The 20,353-nt window shown below is 34.8% G+C and overlaps 1 protein-coding gene across 1 annotated transcript in view; it reads left to right on the top strand.

The window, feature by feature from the left end:
• Positions 1-20,353, top strand: part of Ube4B (Ubiquitination factor E4B) — a 66,258-nt gene that overhangs the window by 19,321 nt on the left and 26,584 nt on the right. Inside the window, exons 7-15 of the mRNA XM_069826704.1 lie at positions 991-1,152; positions 3,615-3,809; positions 4,128-4,316; positions 5,027-5,147; positions 7,002-7,147; positions 9,019-9,350; positions 12,115-12,350; positions 17,502-17,628; positions 20,099-20,183. Of these exons, the coding sequence (XP_069682805.1) occupies positions 991-1,152; positions 3,615-3,809; positions 4,128-4,316; positions 5,027-5,147; positions 7,002-7,147; positions 9,019-9,350; positions 12,115-12,350; positions 17,502-17,628; positions 20,099-20,183 (1,593 nt within the window). The remainder of the gene's footprint in view (positions 1-990; positions 1,153-3,614; positions 3,810-4,127; positions 4,317-5,026; positions 5,148-7,001; positions 7,148-9,018; positions 9,351-12,114; positions 12,351-17,501; positions 17,629-20,098; positions 20,184-20,353) is intronic.

Genomic DNA, 20,353 nt, shown 5'->3' with positions numbered 1-20,353 from the left:
TAGGACATATTGTATGCTTCAAATATAGTCCCATGCCAACACTATGCCAAAGCCTTGGAAGACTAGTAAAAAAAAACTGTTACCAGATGAGTATAACACTTTTATAGAGAAAGAGAGAACTTTGAATGCAAATCTTGCACTGGTAGACCTGTAGAAGGTGGAATTGGTAGCCTTTGCAATTATGACTTATTCTCGAAACTAAAACAACCCCTTTGAGGCATTCACTTTCAACAAGAGTTGACATGCGAAGGGCTTGTAAGTGCTCTATGATAGAGGTATTAAAAAAAGATGGTACATATGGAGTGTGTAGTCTTCCAAGGCTTTGGCATAGTGTTGGCATGGCAGGGGACTATATTTGAAGTATACAATATGTCCTAAATCAATTTAGTTTGTAACAGTAAAATTGTTGCCATTAATTTGCAAAATGCCCTGATTGAGTCAATTTGGGCAAGTCAAACATAAATGAGTGACTGTAAGTTTTAGTTTAGAGAGGACATTGTTTCATTATGAGTTCAAATTTAGTTACTGAAGATTCTCGTAAAGTTGACAGCTAAAGGTAATGAAAAATTATTGCATTTGTTGATTGACTAATTGCTTCAATCAGTTAAATTAATGTGGATTTGAGGCACTCATAAAAAATACACTGTTACATATCCCCACTTTTTTTCCTTCCCCACCCCCTTTTCCTTTTCTTCTTTTTTTTTTGGAATAACATGTTATGCACTGTACATCATAGGAAAAGTAGACGACTTGTTCTTCTAAGCAATAGATTACATGTGGGTATATCTGGTCCATTTGACTTAAACTTACAGTATATGCTTTACTTCAACTTTTTAAAAATGTTTATATGAGTGTTAAATTTCATGTTCTGAAATATGCTGTTTATTAGTCATGTAAGTGTATAATATGAACTGAACTATGCACTGTTTTTATGAATAAACTTATTTCTTCATGCACTGTGCTCATGAAAAAAATTTGTTTTGCATATAGGTATTTAGTCCTGTGTTGCAAGGAATCTTTATGGCTATGCAGACATCATCAATTGTTGGTAATGGACACCGTCAACCAATTCAGGCCATCAGTGATTTAGTCGAAATAAGATGTGGACCTTCAGGCAATGTTAGACCAATTTGCCGGCTTCTTACACATCAAGTAAGTGTTATCATAATAGTGATGACTTACAGTTTTGTTATTGTATAACTATTCTGAAAGTAATTTAAAATAGTGGAGAATAATTTATTCTAAGAGAATGTGATAATACTAGGTCAGGCAACAGATACACAAAAAAGTCAGAATAATTTAATATGTATTTATTTTAGCTTTCCTAACTCTCTCCAGGTGAATGCTGAGATAGTACCAAGTACAAGGGGCGTGATTTACTTCCTTCACAATTCTACAATAATTCTTCATGTCATATATGTTGTTGTTGTTTTCTAATGCCAGGCGTTTGACAATAAAGTCATTTGACCTCTTGCACTCCAATATTTTTCAAAGATATTATCATGACCAGCCACTGAAGCACAGATTTTGAGGTGTTCCGAATCCATTTCTTGGTTTGAGTTGCACAATGGGCAGTTAGGGGACTGATATATTCCAATTCTATGCAGGTGTTTGGCCAAACAATCATGGCCTATTGCCAATCTAAATGCAGCTACAGACGATTTTCGTGGTAAATCGGGAATTAACTGTGGATTTTGATGCAGAGAGTTCCATTTTTTCCCTTGGGATTGAGTTATCAAATTTTGTTTGTTGAAGTCTAAGTATGTACATTTAATAAATCTCTTCACAGAGTAATACGTAGATTTAGTAACAGGTCTGTAATATAATATATGTCATTTTCTCACCCTCCATGTCAGGCTGGCCAAATTTAGAAACTTGTAACTTTTATTACTTTTCAGTGTATATCCTTCTACAAGTATAGATTTGTTCTATTGCTCCATAAGCTTTCTAATTCCAGAAGAGGAAAAATTCATGCTGATATCATAACCAGTCTTGCGTTTTTGTTTTCAGTTAATCATTATCATCAAATTTGATTACTCTGAGGGTGTCTTTCTTGGGACCAAACATTTGATAAGGGCAGCACAGCTACTTACAGACCTGTTACTAAATCTATGTATTACTCTGTGAAAAGATTTATTAACTCTACATACTTAGACTTCAACAAACAAACAAAATTTGATAACACAATCTCAAGGGAAAAAATGGAACTCTCTGCATCATAATCCACAGTTAATTCCCGATTTACCACGAAAATAGTCTGTAGCTGCATTTAGATTGGCAACAGGCCGTGATTGTTTGGCCAAACACTTGCATAGAATTGGAATATATCAGTCCCCTAACTGCCCACTGTGCAACTCAAACCAAGAAATGGATTCGGAACACCTCAAAATCTGTGCTTCAGTGGCTGACCATATAATATCTTTGAAAAATATTGGAGTGCAAGAGGTCAAATGACTTTATTGTAAAACGCCTGGCATTACAAAACATCAACAACAACAACATTTGATAACCTGAAGGTGCAAGTTCTGAGCTCTAAAAGGGATGTGACAGAATCTCCCAGCCTTGTTGTCCAGTGCATTAATAGTGGTATGGGCACAGTGATAACAATCATTATCCTAAAGGAAAAGAATCATCCTTTTTTGCAGTCCATAATGTCTTTGAAATAATGCTGACCACTGTATTTTTCAGCAAGTCTGTGTAACACTTACTATTCACAGTCTTTAAAAAAATCTCACAGTAAATTACCCCTTCATCATCATCATCATCATCATCATCATCACCACCACCACCACCACCACCACCACCGCCACCACCAACACTACCACCGCCACCACCACAACCATTATTCTGTCATATATTAGGCATTTACTGACCTGTTATGGTCTCAAGACACTGTTTGTTAGGTCTTCCTAGTGTTTGCTTTTCCTTGGGCTGGTAATTAACGATTTGAAGAATTTGCGATGCGTCTGTCTATTTATAGCATGTAATGTTTTTATCTGTTTCTGTAATTATCTATGTGGTCTAGAAGGGGTTAAATTTGTAGTTCTTCCCGTATATCTGCATTCCTTTCCTTATCCAGTCTGGTATATCCTGCTATTCCTCATTTCATTAGCCTTTAGCATACCTTAGTTAATCCAAACACTGTAATGTTGCCTTATTTACATATTAAATATTAAATTAGACTAACTAACTAACTAACTAACTAACTCCTGAGTTTCACGGTCCTCGGAGAACCTTAGCTTCCTTCATAATAGTTGCCCATGCCTCTCTGTCTTCTGCTGTTTTTCTCCATCTTTTAACCTTCATTTCCCTCAGATCGTTTTCAACAGCATCTAACCATCTTGTTCTAGCCCTGCCTCTTCTTCTTATGCCCTCAATTTTTCCATTTAGGGCCTTCTTTACCAATCTATCCTCAATATTAAATTAGGCCTCATGAAATTCTGACTGATAGAAAAAAACTGAGGTCGTTTTCGGATTGAGCGTGGAAAACTTTCTAGAACACATTTATTTTACTTTAAAATCATCGGGGAGAAAAAAAAAGTTTCTACATACATACCAGTGTTATTGTTTGTTACTCATATTTTCACTGACATAGCACTAAAATTGTATTACAGCCAAATTTCCAGCCAGATGTGGTGACTCAAGCTGTGGGAAGGGAGCTTGCCAAGACTTCTTTCCTTGGTCCATTTCTTTCTGTATCAGTATTTGCTGAAGATGAACCGAAAGTTGCTGACAAGTTCTTTTCTGGGAATCCTGTAGCAGACAAGTCCTTGAACCAAACTCTACAACAAGAATTGGAAAATACTCGGGTATGTGCTTATTATCTAAATTTATTATTATTATTATTATTATTATTATTATTATTATTATTATTATTATTATTGATCTTGCAGTTTGGGGACACCCACGTTTTGTGCAAAAAAAAAAAAAAGAAGCATAGTGAGTGAAATGTTGCATTTTTTAGGACTTCAAATATATTCCATATACATATAGAAAAACTGAATTTTTGTAACAAACTTACATTTTCAAGAATCTTTACAGTGGAATATATTCTGAAATTAGATACTGTTGTGTTTTAATTCCCTTATAAGTAACATTATATGTGGGTTCTTTCCCCCTTCATATAGATTCTCCTTCATAAGGTGTTCCACGACATTCTTGTGTGTAACAGCTCAAGAGAAGCAACACTTTCATACCTTGCAGCTTTGTTACGCAATAATGAAAAACGAGCACAAATCCAAGTGGACGAAAGATCTCTTGCTGGTGATGGGTTCATGTTGAACGTTCTCTCCATCATGCAGTTATTGGCTGTGAAGGTAAGTGTTTATTAATGAAATACATACTTCACCATGTCTTTAATTAACAGTATCATTAAATCCTGATTTCAAATTAATGAACATTATTAAATATGTATAATATGTGAAAAATCATGTGATCGTTGATCCAATTGCTAAATGTGATGTAATTGTTTCCATTGGGTAAAATAGTTCCCTATCATTTTTTTCGTTAATATATATGATAATATTTTAACTGCCTTTTTCGGAGAAGGAATTATGAAATTGACTATACACATTCAGCATATTCTAGAAAGAAAATGCTATGTTTACATATGTATATTTATTATTTTTGACGATATACTGAGTCCGTAAGGGCTACCCTCAGTGGAGGGGGGGGGCAGTTTGTAATTAATTATAATGCTAATTCGTAATTTTAATGTAACATGGTGTGGTGATTTTACTTCATATGCATAGGTTTACGATTTAATTATTTAAAAAATTGTTGTTATTGTTTTCTAATGCCAGGCGTTTGACAATGAAGTCATTTGATCTCTGGCACTCCAGTCTTTTTTTAAAGATATTGTCATGGTCAGCCACTGAAGCACAGATTTTGAGGTGTTCCGAATCCATATCTTGGTTTGAGTTGCACAATGGACAGTTAGGGGATTGATATATTCCAATTCTTTGCAGATGTTTGGCCCAACAGTCATGGCCTATTGCCAATCTAAATTGTGTTTTTAATGTTTCAGGTGAAATTAGATAAAGTCGATGTCTTCTATCCATTTCATCCGTCTAGTATGGTAGACATAAAAAATGATACAAGGTTGAAATTTACATCACAGGAAGCTGCAGCATGGCTGGAAGATCTCAGTAAGTATTTACAATTAATGCTTTTGAGCCTTATGCTATAGACTAGTAATTTATTACTGATGAAATGGGATTTTATACATTATTATTAATTACATATATATTTTAAATCCTTGTAAACCGTAACTTTCTTTTTGCTTCAGTATTCTTCTCTTATGAGTTATACAGATAGAAAAAAACTGTGGAGAGTCATATTGCTTTAAGTAAATCCCAATTGATATAGTTATATTTTATATCAATTAAAATTCCAAGATACTATATCAATATCAGAACGGAAATATTAACATTAACATATTTAATATACGATTTTAGTACAAACGAATTTTATACTTGAGTCAGTAACTTGTGTCAGCTATACTGTTTAAGACGTCATGCCATTCAACAGAGGTGTCAACCATTATGGATTTTCTTAATTATTATGGATTTCCCCCCATTACAACGGAATTAAAGTCAAAGAAAAAATTATTACGGAAAAACAATATTATCATGGAAAAAAATATATTTTAATTTATTCTGCAGATAGAAAACGTTAGAAAATATATCAACACTGCTTGCTTTATTCTATGTGCAACATTTGCTAGCTATATGGTTGAAATCATCACATCACTCTGCTACCATCGTTGGTTGCAGGCTAATCTATGGTGTTACATCATTGGCATGTGGCATGATTTGTGAAACTGTGAGAAAGACAAGTGAATTCGGCACTTTGTGTTCTGGTTTTATCTGTTACATATATTGTATATTACTATTATTTCCAATATTTTAATTTCCAGTGATTGATTTTCTCAAATGTAAGTAAGTTCTCAAACTGCATCCACTAGTAAGAAGACAGCAGTAACTTATTATAAAAATATCAAGATGATCACACAAAGAAATGGCCATGTTCAGTTGCTTCACATGGTAGTGAAAACCATATTATGTTTTGTAGTGTATGCTTATGTGATTTGTCTGTAGCTCATAGTGGCCAAGATAACTGTAGAAGATGCACTGATTCAAGGAAGCATAACAAGTGAAATGGGGAAACAAGTGTATTTTGTCAGTCTTTGTTAATAATAGACAACATTAAGATACATGGGGGTCCACACCTGTGGAGTAACGGTCAGCGCGTCCAGGTGGCCTGGGTTCGAATCCCAGTTGGGGCAAGTTACCTGGTTGAGGTTTTTTCCGGGGTTTTCCCTAAACCCAATACGAGCAAATGCTGGGTAACTTTCGGTGCTGGACCCCGGACTCATTTCACCGGCATTATCACCTTTATATCATTCAGATGCTAAATAACCTAGATGTTGGTACAGCGTCGTAAAATAACCCAATAAAATAACAAATAAAAAAAAAAGATACATGGGTCATATGCAAAGACAAAGAGGAAGGCAGAAAATAAGAAAGAAATTTATTCAGAACAGAGCAGAACAGAATGTAAATGAAGAAGCCACATGGAAGTTTTAAATACGACTTACAAAACATATGTTAGACCAATACTTAAATATTCAGGGGAAATCATATCAACAAGTAGCAGAAAGAACGAAGCTGATGTAGAGGTATGTCAAAACGTGTTACAAATAATAACAGGAGCAGTAAAATCTACACCAGTCATTATTACAAGCAGCTACAAACAACACTATTCCACTAGAAGATGAGCACAATTTGCAGACTATGCAATTATATGAAAAGTTGGACATCAATAAATGAAATCATATATGAAGACTATGAAAATAAACTGGAGGGGAAAAAAAAGCTGCTGCTGTTTCACACTTATGAATAGTATTTAGTATTGTGTGACAAATTTATACAACTTATAAGTTTATGTGTCTGCTGTGTGTATCTAATGATTTTAGAGACTTAAGATGGCTGTATTTTCAGATCGTTCTCTGACACACAAGTGGAAGGAACCAAAATTCCCTACACATTGCTGGTTCCTCACACTTCACTGCCATCATCTAGCTCTTCTGCCAGCATGTCATAAATATCAGCGACGTCTTCGTGCCCTAAGGGATCTGCAGAAATTAGTGAGTTTCATAAAAAAATCTTTAAGATATTATTTCATTTGTTTACTTACCTCCTTTTAACTATTAACATAAGTTTGTAATATACAGTAGAGCCTCTATTTGACGTTTTCCTGGGACACTGAATAATTGAACTTAAATGAGGGTTGACGCTAAATAGGGGTTTGCTACTTTAGTTTAAAAAGTATTTGAATAGTTATGCAAAAATGCAATTTATTTGCAAAAAAAGTTACAGTAAGTAAATTATGGACAATGCTGTACAAAAAATACAAAACATAAAGGGAAGCTAGGTGCCAATGAAGTCTTCTTGCCATCTCGGATATCTTAGCATTTGTATTTTTTTTTTTTTTTTCCCCCCCCCCCCATTTTGCAAATTAAATTACCTTTTTCCGTGAGAGAAAGCATTTTAATTTTTCACGGTCACCACACATCTCAGCAAACACAACAAAGATAAGCAATTATCATGGACGACTGCTATATCCATCACTGAATGTGATTGGTTCTCGCAAAGGGCGAGAATTAGCAGACTGTTTGTGTCCTGTTCTGCTGTGTGTGTGTTATTCTGCTTGTAATTGGCTCTCACAAAGGGTGGGGGATTAGCAGACAAATAGGAATGCAGCTTCATGTAGACGTGGTGAGAGAGGGAGAATCATGTGGCGGCGAAGCAGCAGTGTTGCCAAGTATTTATGCGTTGAATCAAAATGCATTTATTTTTGGATTAGTCGAGATTAAAAAAAATCATTCAAAAGCAATTTTTAACATAAAATACCGGTTTCACAGTAAAGAGAATAACATTAAATTGGATATGATATGATATGATATATATTTCTCAAAATCTTCGGTCCTGCTGGCCCTTCACATTTCTGTATTCGGGCCAGCATTCCCTTACTTACACTATTCACAACTTTAAACAAAATGTATTTCGACACTTGAAGCCTGTTCTTGCTATGTCTTTCATGTCCCTTCACTTTCACTTGACCATCCTTTTACTTTATCCACTACTATTCTACTTCCCTTTTCTTATTCTCAGTTCCCTTAAAAATAATTCCTACCTTCATAACTAACTTAATACTTTAAATAACAATACATATAACTTATTTAATATATAAGACCTAACCCTTGTTGACTATTTCACTAAAAACTTGAACTATTATTATATTCACTGTCTAAATTCTTCTCACACAACACATTAGCGCTCGTATCCTAGTAACATTGCCTTCACTTTATTTATAACATTATTTAACACTGAAAAAAGTACAACAGTTCACTTCCATTTATCCATTACTTAGCTGAACCTACTATTATTTCAACCCACTGATGCACCATTTGCTCAGATTATAGACAGGTTTTTCTCCACTATTGCCCCCTCTTTTCGCACTCCTGGCACGCTTTACACACTCAATACTTTCCCTTCTATTCCCCGCACTTATTTCGCTTCCTCGTTCACCAGTCTCTTCTTTCGTCGGTTCAGCATTCCTCTCTCTCCCCTTCTGCCTTTCTCCAATTCTGTTGGCAGCTGATACTATGCTTGTTCCGCTGGCTTGGCGTTGGGGTGACGTCATTACTGGTCGTCTACTGGATGGTGCAGCCGCTGCCTTAGAGTTCACCGCCTGAGTGGAATTTGCTGACGATGGGTTCTTTCGACTTTAAATTGAATATAAAAATACATTAATCATATGTAACAATTAGTGCAACGGTGAAATTTCAATAATAAATGCGGAAAATCGTTAAATGGAGGTCACCTAAAATCGGGGTTCTACTGTAAATGTATCTGTTTTATAGCCTGCCAATTGCATCAGAATAGTCTTTCAATCAACAAATAGAAACTAGGCTATATTGCATATGATAATGGTCTACTTAATTGACTGTGCTAGGTGGATGAAATGCAAGCAACAGAAGCACAGTGGAAGGAAATGCATTTTGCTGCACGCAATAAAGAACTTCTGAAGCGATGGAAGCAGCAAATCAAGAAGTTGAACCGAAGTAAAGCATGTGCAGATGCAGGTCTACTGGATGAAGCTCTGCTTAGGCGATCGTTGCAATTCTACACATCTGTTGCGGAGTTTCTTTTAGGATTACTGGTTCAGCAGCCACCTGGTGCTGCAGCTCCTACTTTGCCTCTTCCATCTGATGCTCCACCTATTTTCTCAGCATTACCTGAGTGGTATGTTGAGGACATTGCTGAGTTCCTGCTCTTCGCTCTTCAGTAAGTACTGGACATATTGACCATAGAAGAACTTCTAAATTTATGGAAAAGAAGATCGGTTCTTTGTTAAAGAAAATACTTTACGGACATATTGTTACAAGTATAAAAACATTATAACACACATACTCATACTCACATCCATGTTAAGCGTGGATGTGTTTTGATGTAAGTTAATATTGAGTAATTGTGTAACCTCATGTGTTTTATATTTTAAAATTTACTTTCTGTGCATACACATCTGTGAAAAGTTTCTGTTTACTCGTAATGATGTTAAAGTTGTTGTGATGCAGACTTCTCAATGAAGGAATATTGTCATGTGTGTTTCGAACTATGGTATATAAGGAATTAACATTGCTATAAGAAATACATATATAAAAATTTTAAGTAGAGTTTCATGTAGTTGGTCATGTGTCATAAATTAGTAGGCCTTGTAGAAAAGAAGGCTATCTACTGACATGATTCTTTGACAACATATTATCAGTTTTAGGTTAGATGATTCAAAATAATGAAGAAACTTTAAACCATTTTCCACTGACATCCGCCATGTTACCTTTTCTTGCGTTATCAACAGAAGCAACTATGTCAGTTTGAAATTAATGTAGGGCGTGGAAAAAATTCCTATACTTCATGTATCATTATTTGTTATATTATTCGAATGAGAACAAGCTCTGAAAACCTTAACAAACCAAACCTAACCTTCGTCATATTAACCAATGTTTTCTACCGAATTTAGTATTTAGAGGATTATTACATATTAGCATTACTTTTGACAAGTTTCTTATGTTGGCGACATTGATTATATACAATTATGTGCAAAAACGGCATAACTGCAGTAGTGGGAAATAGTCTAAAGGATACCCAAAATAATTATATCATGGCGTTACTATTATAATTTCAGTTCTGTATTTAATTTGAAAGATTTTTTTTGTTATTAGGTTACTTTTTTCACAAATACACAAATAAACAACAATTTTAGTCATTAATGTTTAGGTGAGGGGTTTGGACTTTTTCCATTGCTGGTTGTCACAATCAAAAATTAAGACACAACGTTTCGAAGGGTGGTTCTCCCTTCATCTTCAGGTGGAAGGAAGGCGAGAACGAAAAAACCTACTGTTGGGATCGTTACGTACAGCTATTCTGTATGACTGATGACGAAGGGAGAACCACCCTTCGAAATGTTGTGTCTTAATTTTTGATTGTGACAACCAGCAATGGAAAAAGTCCAAACCCCTCACCTAAACATTAATGATCCACCATTGCTTTCCAACCCCTCATTCAGATCAATTTTAGTCATATTATTAAGTTTACATAAGTCTGATCGTATTGTGGGATGGAATTCTTCTACCAAGAAAAAGTCCAGCAAATAGCTTTCTTACCTTTGTCAAAGAATTGTTTCCATACAGTTAAATAAATAAAATATTTTCTTCTGTAGTATAAAATCCATTGTTTCAAAATTAATGCATCAGTGAATGCATCAAACATAATTTTAGTTGGCAATAATCAGTAGATAGTCTTCTTTTCTGCAAGGTCTACCAATTTATTACACATGGCAAGCGACATTAAATTCCACTTTCAATTTTTTATACATGGATTTCTTATGACAATGTTGATTCCCTATGTAGGGTAGACCAGAGTAATTGTAAACACTTTTCACTGATTTCAAATATATTTCAACATTACACAACCCTCAGTAACGTTAAGCATGACAAAGAAACATTGTGTTATTTTTAGATCTTTCTTTTCCCTGAAAATGGGTTTAAAATAATAAGGTTGACTTTTTTCGTTTTTTAATTGCTAGTTTACATTTACCCCACCTGTTTACATTTACCCCTTTGAGAGGGGGGTAATTGTAAACACAAATTTTCACACGGGCTATAAGACACTGAACATTTTTTGTTCTGTTTCAGAAGAAAGAGTTGTCCTTCCAACTCCAATTTTGGTCACTGGTACATTTCTTCCCTTTAACCTATGATATATGACGGATATAGGAACTCTGTACCTCTCCTGAGCTTCACGATAACTGTAGTTACCATTTTTCACATCTGTGACAACCCTCTCTAAATCCTCTACAGAGTAGTTGGGTGGGGGTCTCTTTGATTACTGAAAAGTACGAAATGTAACCATAGTAAAACATGTTTACAATTACTCCAAGCAATTAGAACTATGAGGCAAATGTAAACACGTCATAATTTAATGAACTGAGGTTATGGGAGATTTCAAAACCACTGTAATAAATGTTAACTACCATACATTACTTATAAAAACAAAGTATTCTTAAAAAATAGCACTGTATGTTTACTTACAATGCCAAAAATGAAGGTGAAGCAAAATTCTTTCTCAACTTTTTTTGTAGACTCTTACAAAACATTCGTTCACAACTAAGCAGTTACTCCTATTTAGCGCCAAACTGCTTTGTAGGTTAGCCAACATATTAATTTAAATATTCTCCGAATTAAAATTTTTTGTATTGACAGTTTTGTATTTCTCACATCATTTGTTTACAATTACCCTGGTCTACCCTACTATAATTTGAAATAGACATGGTATAGTGAGTTTAATTTTGTGAATAAAAGGAGACATTCATCCAAGTAACTTCTTTATTAATACTTGTTTCTGTGTAATTTAATAACATCTGTCTGTTAATTTGCTTATATATATACATTTCCTTTCACTTGTCATTTACTTAAAGGTGCTATTCTTGAATTGAATTTTCAGTTAAGTACATGAATTATTGAAGATTGTAACAACGTTATTTTGTTTGCAGATTCACTCCGGGAGTAGTGGCTGACTGCATGGAAGACTCTCTGATCACGTGGCTGCTACTTGCTGTTTGTTCTCCTCACTGTATTAAGAACCCTTACATGGTTGCTAAAATAATTGAGGTTCTATTTGTGATCAACCCAGGGATTCAGTCCCGTACTGAGCAGCTCCATGCCCGCGTGATGGCACATCCCATCTCTGAATTGCACCTTCCATCCTGTCTCATGAAATTTTATACTGGTTAGTAATATTCCTTCTATGTGTAGTGGGTCAATTTGTTATACACAGTTCAGCAGTGACTGCATGTTCTGTTTTGATTTTACTGAGTTGCTTGGTTACCACCACCACAACCACCACCACCACAACCACCACCACCACCACCACCACAACCACCACCACCACAACCACCACCACCACCACCACCACTACCACCAACCTTAAGGTTAATGCTCACTGGCACAAACTGACTGGAACAGAAATCTACAGCAGTTCGTCTTCCGCGGAAGCTCTGATGCTCACTGCTCGGAATATTTCGGTACCAGTCGACAGGCAATCTGGTTTAAACATGGAATGGGATAGTAGTGATAGTAGCAGTTCCGAAGATGATTTTATTTTACTGAGTCTTTTAGTTGATGAGGAGGAAAAAAAGAAAAGAAAATATGGGGCTCATAACATTATCCGAGAAAAGGAGTGTTTTTGGTGAATTTAACCATTTTTTCCCAGATTTGTAAAGATCCAGTAATGTTTTCCCGGTACTTTCATATGAGTGAAGAAAAATTTTTAGAACTTCATCTGTTATTAGCACCTGAAATAATGAAGGGAAACACCACATTTCGAAAATCAATCAGCACAAAAAAAGCGAATAGTACTGTTAAAATTAACTCTTCATCATCCATTTTAAGAATAATCTGACTGAACAACGCACCAGCACGTGTTGAGTGGGAAAATACTGAGAACAGCCAACACACTTTTCTCCGAAGACATACGAATGCTGATGATCGCTATCATCCGTCCCAGAAATTTCCACTAGGGTCACGTTGCGAGAATCCTGTCCGTCAGGACCAGCTGGTGATTGCTTCCATTTGGACAAGTGAGCGTTTGCCATTTAAAATACATGCATATGTCTCAAGCAGAATATTTCCAGTTCGTTCCATTCCGGTTGGTTTGTGCCAGTGAGCATCAACCTTTACAAGTCATAGACCGTAAGGTTCATTATGATTTTGATTAAAGTTCCACACCAGTGTTTTGGCAACTAACCCATTGACGTTTTCCCTTACAATATTTATTTAAAATTTGCCATAAGGATGTTACTTGAACTCATTTTGTTCACTTATTTTTCTATTTAATTTGATACTGACATATAATTTAGCATAGGTTCAGTTTTGAGTTCGACTCTTGAGATTCAGTCTGGTGTACCTTGCAGATCTGATCTTGTAAGTCTCATTTCACAAGATCTCATTCTGCTTCATCTCTTCAGCGTCGATGCTTTGTTACTGTTGTTCAGTATAAGTTGTGCTAGTGTGTTATGTTGTATGTTTTGTGCAGTAGATGGTTTATATGATTCTTGTTGTAACGTCATGTTCTACTTTCTCGAGTTTTCCTGTTATATGTTTCCTTAAGATAGATAGGTAATTGGTAGCCAAGATATACAGGATGAACCAAAAGGAATGTCATTAATTTCAAGGGGTTATTTCTTGAGATATTTCAAACAAAATCGTTTAATACAATATTGCTCGTTTTTGCTTCCTTTTCGAGAAGAATATTATTTTATATGAAATATTTCATACCGTATTTTGGGAAAGCTATTGAGTTAATTCCCAATATGCCCAGTCAATTGAAGAGAGCATTGTATTATGATAATAAATGATTGAAAGAATTTTAGTTTTGTCTTTTAAGTGTGTAGAAATTTGATCTGAACAAATGTAATTTTTCGTTCTGAAAAGGAATTTTAAAATGTTACACAAAATGTATCAAAAGAAGTTGGTTTCGTACACATTATGTAAGAAAACTTGTATTTAATTTGCGGTGGGAGCTGAACCATCTCCTGCAAGGATTTGAAATAATTTTCTGCCAATTACTTCTATAAAGTTTAAAAATGAAATATGTTTTTCTACAGTGAATTAGGATATTTTTCTATTGCAATTTTCATTGTAAGTGTACAGGATCTCCCATTCTGGAAACCTGTCCCATAATGCTACCTTAATATTTAGTTTACTTACTTACTGGCTTTTAAGGAACCCGGAGGTTTATTGCCGCCCTCACATAAGCCCGCCATTGGTCCCTATCCTGAGCAAGATTAATCCAGTCTCTACCATCATATCCCACCTCCCTCAAATCCATTTTAATATTATCCTCCCATCTACGTCTCGGCCTCCCCAAAGATCTTTTTCCCTCCAGCCTCCCAACTAACACTATATGTATTTCTGGATTCGCCCATACGTGCTACATGCCCTGCCCATCTCAAACGTCTGGATTTTATGTTCCTAATTATGTCAGGTGAAGTATACAATGCATGCAGCTCTGCATTGTGTAACTTTCTCCATTCTCCTGTAACTTCATCCCTCTTAACCCCAAATATTTTTCTAAGAACCTTATTCTCAAACACTCTTAATCTCTGTTCCTCTCTCAAAGTGAAAGTCCAAGTAATGTTTAGTTTATGCTTAATAAAATTTGCATAAATTCTGTAGCTTCAATTAATTAATTAATTCATTCATTCATTCATAGTGTTCTGTCCAAGGGCTCACTGCAAACCCAGCTTTCTCCAATCTTTCCTATTTTTCCTCATAGTCTCCACATATGATCCACATACCTGAATGTTTTCTATCATCTGATATCTTCTTCTGCCCCGAACCCTTTTCACGTTCACCGTCGCCCTCAGTAGCGTAGTTGGTATAGCACTGGCCTTCTATGCTCGAGGTTGCGGGTTCAATCCCAACCAAGGTTGATGGCATTTAGGTGTGCTTAAATGCGGCAGGTTCATGTCATTAGATTTACTAGCATGTAAAAGAATTCCTGCAGGACAAAATTCCGGCACACCAGCGATGCTGATATAACCTCTGCAGTTGCGAGCGTTGTTAAATAAACCATATTTTAATTTTAATCGCATTCACCATTCCTTCCAGTGCATCCTTCAGTAGGCAGTTTCTACTCAGCCAATTCCTTTTTGACTTTCTGACCAATTTTAGTATCGTTCTTACTTCAACTCTTTTCAAGACTGCTTCGTTTATTTGGTCTGTCCATTTCACATGCTCCATTCTTCTCCATATCCACATTTCAGATGCTTCTAGTCATTTCTCTTCACTTCGTCGTAATGTCCATGTTTCTGCCCCATACAATGCCACACTCCACACAAAGCACTTTACTAGTCTTTTCCTTAGTTCTTTTTCCAGAGATCCGCACAAGATGCTCCTTTTTCTATTAAAAGCTTCTTTTGCCTTTCTATTCTCCTTTTGACTTCCTGGCAGCAGCTCATGTTACTGCTTATAGTACACCCCAAGTATTTGAAGTTGTCCACTTGTTCTACTGCCTTATTTAGAATTCATCCTATGACCATGGTCTTCGTCTTGCTTCCATTTATCTTCATCCCATACTGCTTACAGCTGTCATTTAACTCATCTCTTAGTATCATCTCCTCTTCTGCTAACAATGCCATATCATCAGCAAATCTTATCCACTTTATTCTTCTTCCTCCTACTATCATTCCTCCTCCCATATTCTGAAAACAGTTCTTCACTAAATCCTCCAAGTAGATATTGAACAGGATAGGTGATAAAGAGCAGAGGATCCTTGTTGTACTCCTCTCCCTATTTCACTTCCTTCTGACATTTCTGCTACTATCCTGATTTTGATTCGTTTCATATAAAGATTACTGAACAGCCTTAGCTTCAATTATTGATCTGTAATTGTTTGAATATTGGCTATTATCTTCCTTGAAAAATATCACTATCTATTTCTTCCAAGTTCTTTGGAAATTCATTTACAGACATGAAGATAATGTCTCAATTTCGGGTTCTCGATATATTCTGGATTCCATATGTCATTACAATTAGTAAATAATAAGTTTTTTGCTTTTTTCTTCTCATGAATTAAAATAATTTATTTATGCTCGACCATGCCGAAATGTAGTAATTATACACCTGGTAGCAGCCCTTTAATGGACCTCATTAAAGTACACCTATTCATTAAAGTTCAGGTATTCCATCAATCAGAAAACACCATTGTAGCAATATGAAAGCGCAAGTATCAATTATTCTTGGATATGCAATCGAAAGACAACTAGCGAAACATCACGGAGGCTGGAAATCCAATACTGTCGCAGAAGGTTATGTTCTGTTACTATAATAATTAGCGTTAATTGTAAATAATATACAAATAAATTCAATTTGTCATCTCGTTTTTCAATGTCTAAATCAATTTCAAGGTTATATCAAGATTAATGTTCATTTTACTCTCTAGATTATATCAAGGTCAATGACATCTGTTCCTCGGAAAAAATCAATACTTTCGTGTCTGCGCACATCTCACAATTTACGAGATATTGCACAAGGTCAGTTCCGCTCCCCAGTCAGATAAGAATAACATTAATACTTATGAATAATTTCAAGTTAGAAATATGGTCGAGCATAAACTTGCCTATAATGGTAATTAAGGGGACACTCAACTATATTTTGGAACTTTTTTCCTATTTGACCAATCTTTTTCAAATTTGGAGGAAAAAGTTTAATATACACATGGAAAGTAACATGCAAAATCTCAGCTTATTAGATCCAATACTTTTCAAAATAAAAAATATTTCAATCTTTAATCAATCATTAATTGAAATATCACTTTTAATTATCATTTTTTATTTTTTGGCTTTGTGCATTTGACTGTGACTTCTCAATGAATAGGGGAAGAATTCTGCATATTGATTTAGTTCTGTCACGTAAATTAGTGTAGAAATTTAATTTTTCATTTCTATGACACTTTTTCTCCAATTTTTAAGTTGAGTGTCCCCTTAAGACGCTCGTATGAAAATTATGAAACTCGCTTGCGCTCGTTTCATAAACATACTCGCGTCTTAATTACTACCATTATAGGCTCGTTGCATAATGTACTATTTTTGTATGGGCGTGTGATTATTTGCTGCTGTCGGTTCATTCTTTCTGGATGGATAGTTATAGCTTGTTTGTGTATTTAAAGTTATGGAAATGTGTTTATCGTAATTTATATATTTCATATGCTTACATTTTCTCTTTATATTTTCAATTCTATCCATTGTTAGGAGTATCTCCATATTTACTTCAACCATATTAGATAAAAAGATAATGTTTCTTGTTTAGGACTATTTTCAGTATAATATACTGTTGTTGTTCTTGACATTTTCATGATTACCTGTGTGTACTGTTTCAGATGTGGAGACAACAGGCTCAAGCTCAGAGTTCTATGACAAATTCACAATACGATACCACATCAGTCTGATTCTGAAGGGCATGTGGGACAGTCCAGTTCATCGGCAGGCTATTGTCAATGAATCAAGGTTGCTGACCTGTTTAAACTTTCTAAGCATTTTGTTTTAATGTGTTCGTCAACCTTCAGTATGTATTTCTGGAAAACTTCCAACTGCATACCAACGAAACAGTAACGGAATGTGAACTGGTGCCAGTCCAACTTGGCACTTGCACAAAACAGAGAAATAGAACACGAAAATTATTTCTTAAAATGTTCATAACATTTACAGTAAGCCTATGTTAAACGCAACAAGAAAAAGCATGTTTTCATTGAAAATAGTTTGAATTCATTTCCTGAAAATAGGAAATATAAATGAAGTGCTCTTTATTGAGAAGGATCTTTCAGTTTCAAACATATTTGAAAAAGGAATAATTTAGTACAAAAATAATTTTTTCCCTCATTTATATGAAGTATAAATATAACGTGCAAAATAATGGATTTAGAGTTTTTTGTGGAAATAATCTTTTTCACATATCACTCATACTGAAGAGAGAGAGAGAGAGAGAGAGAGAGAGAGAGAGAGTTATTTAACAGAGTGAACCATAAGTAATGTCATTAATATCAGGGGTTACTCTTCGAGATATTTCAAAGAGAAAGGCTTAATACTGTTTTGCTCGATTTTGCTTCCTTTTCAAGATAAAAATTGTTTTATATGAAACATTGCATAGTATGTTTTTGAGAAAGCCATTGTTTTAATTCCCAATATGCTCATTGCATTTAAGAGAGCAGTGTATTATGATAATAAATGATTGAAACAATTTTAGTTTTGTCTTTTAAATGTGAAGAAATTTGTTGTGGACAAATGTAACATTGTAAAATTCCTTTGAAGAACGAAAAGTAACATTTGTTAGACTCAAATTTATACACATTTAAAGGACAAAACTAAAATTCTTTCACTCATTTATTATAATAATACACTGCTCTCATAAATTAACTGAACAATTTGGGAATTAAATCAATGGCTTTCCCAGAACACACAATGAAATAAAACCATTTTTTATCTCGAAAAGGAAGTAAAAACGAGCAAAATTTTATTGAACTTTTTTTGTTTGAAATATCTCATATAATAACAACCTCAAATTAATGACACTACTTATGGTTCACTCGTATAAAGCTCCAGAAGTTACCTTTTTTTGCAACGAAACAATTGAAAGCTCAGCTCCAATTCCACTGTAACTTACTACCAAATGCTCAGAATCATACCTTTCTTTCACGAAAAGATCGGGCATATTTTTTAACATATGAAAAAGCAAAACATTAATTTTACCAAAAAGTGGAGGCACTTTTTTTTTTTTGCAGGGAACCCTTCAATTTTCAATTTAGTTTTAATATCCTGCATTTTTTATTAACCTTTTTCTTTTTATTGACTTTGACAGTGGTATATTGGCGCGAAATTCCACGAAAAAGTGAACATGGGGAATGAGACATGTGTAACTTGCTTTTGCACTCTTGATTTTCCTTGTTTCTAGAGTGTTAGTCCAGTCGTATGAACCAGCTGGGAGGGGGGAGGGGTTATCTCTGTATGAGGTAAGAGGTAGGAACAATTCAAATGACAGACTATTGGACACATCTCTGAGTGAAGACCAGGGGGGAGTCATCTGCTCTCAGTTGCTTGGATTAGCCTGATGTAACAAACCCAACAGAGTAGGCGACCTCCCCCCCCCCCACCCCGGTATTAATTACTATCTGCCCTGATGATTGAACTTGTATGTAGTTCCAAAACGTTGGAAATGTTAAGTTCCAGGACATGGTGAAATACTCAAAAGCCTAATTCTGACATTCACTAGATTTCAATGCAGTGTGCAATAAAATATTATTTCCATTATTGAATTGAAATAGGCCAAAATAAGGGCTCGAATGAGAGAAAACAATGTCGGTGCAAATTTATCATGTGATAAATTATAATAAATTATAAACTGGGTTATCGATCAAGTCCTATGAGAGATTGGAGTGAATTTATTCTGCAGGTATGTGGAAGTGATAGAAAATATGACTTGGGGAATAGATTTGTTTCTGGTGTAATAGACATAATAATCATTAGCTGTATAAATTATGGCAGTGGTTACAAGGAGAGTTACAAATATGAAACTTCACTGGAACAGTTTCCTTTTTGCTTTAGTAACTTTCACAAGAAATACCCTTGGCATGGTTCGTCATTTTTTTAAAAAGAAGCAAACATAATACTCCAAGTTTTGGTTAAATGAGACAGATATTGAGGTTCTGATGTGTGGCTCTTTCAGTTTGTATATGCAGCATTTCTATGCATGAATGACAATTGCTTGTTGAGGTTAGAGCAAATATACTACTTCCGTTTACATGAAAAAGTTCTAAAAATGAGTTAATGTTTTAATTTATATGCAGTAACCAGTGTTATATAATGATTTGATAAACTTTTGTGTACTTAATTGTAAACATGCTGTGTGCTTTTTTTCTATTAGTTTCTTTTACTCATATTTTGTGACAGTATGTTGTAAACTGACTTTGTGTTCTTATTACAGATCTGGAAAACAATTTGTGAAGTTCATCAATATGTTGATGAATGACACAACTTTCCTTCTGGATGAAAGTTTAGAGTCTCTCAAGGTTCGTAAAATTATCCATATTCAATTCATTCTTTGCTTTAAATTTATATATGTAAGAATTTTTTTTTTTTTTAAGCTCTAGTATTGAGACAGACGAATTGTGTCCTCTTTATATGGGGTGTTGTTTTTCCACAGATCTGCAGAAGATGCTCTTTTTGCTATTAAAAGTTT

The sequence above is a fragment of the Periplaneta americana genome, chromosome 5 (assembly GCF_040183065.1).
Source record: "Periplaneta americana isolate PAMFEO1 chromosome 5, P.americana_PAMFEO1_priV1, whole genome shotgun sequence".
In the NCBI taxonomy this organism is placed as follows: domain Eukaryota; kingdom Metazoa; phylum Arthropoda; class Insecta; order Blattodea; family Blattidae; genus Periplaneta; species Periplaneta americana.
The sequence above is the reverse complement of the archived record's forward strand: the minus strand, read 5'-3'. Positions and strand labels throughout refer to the sequence as shown.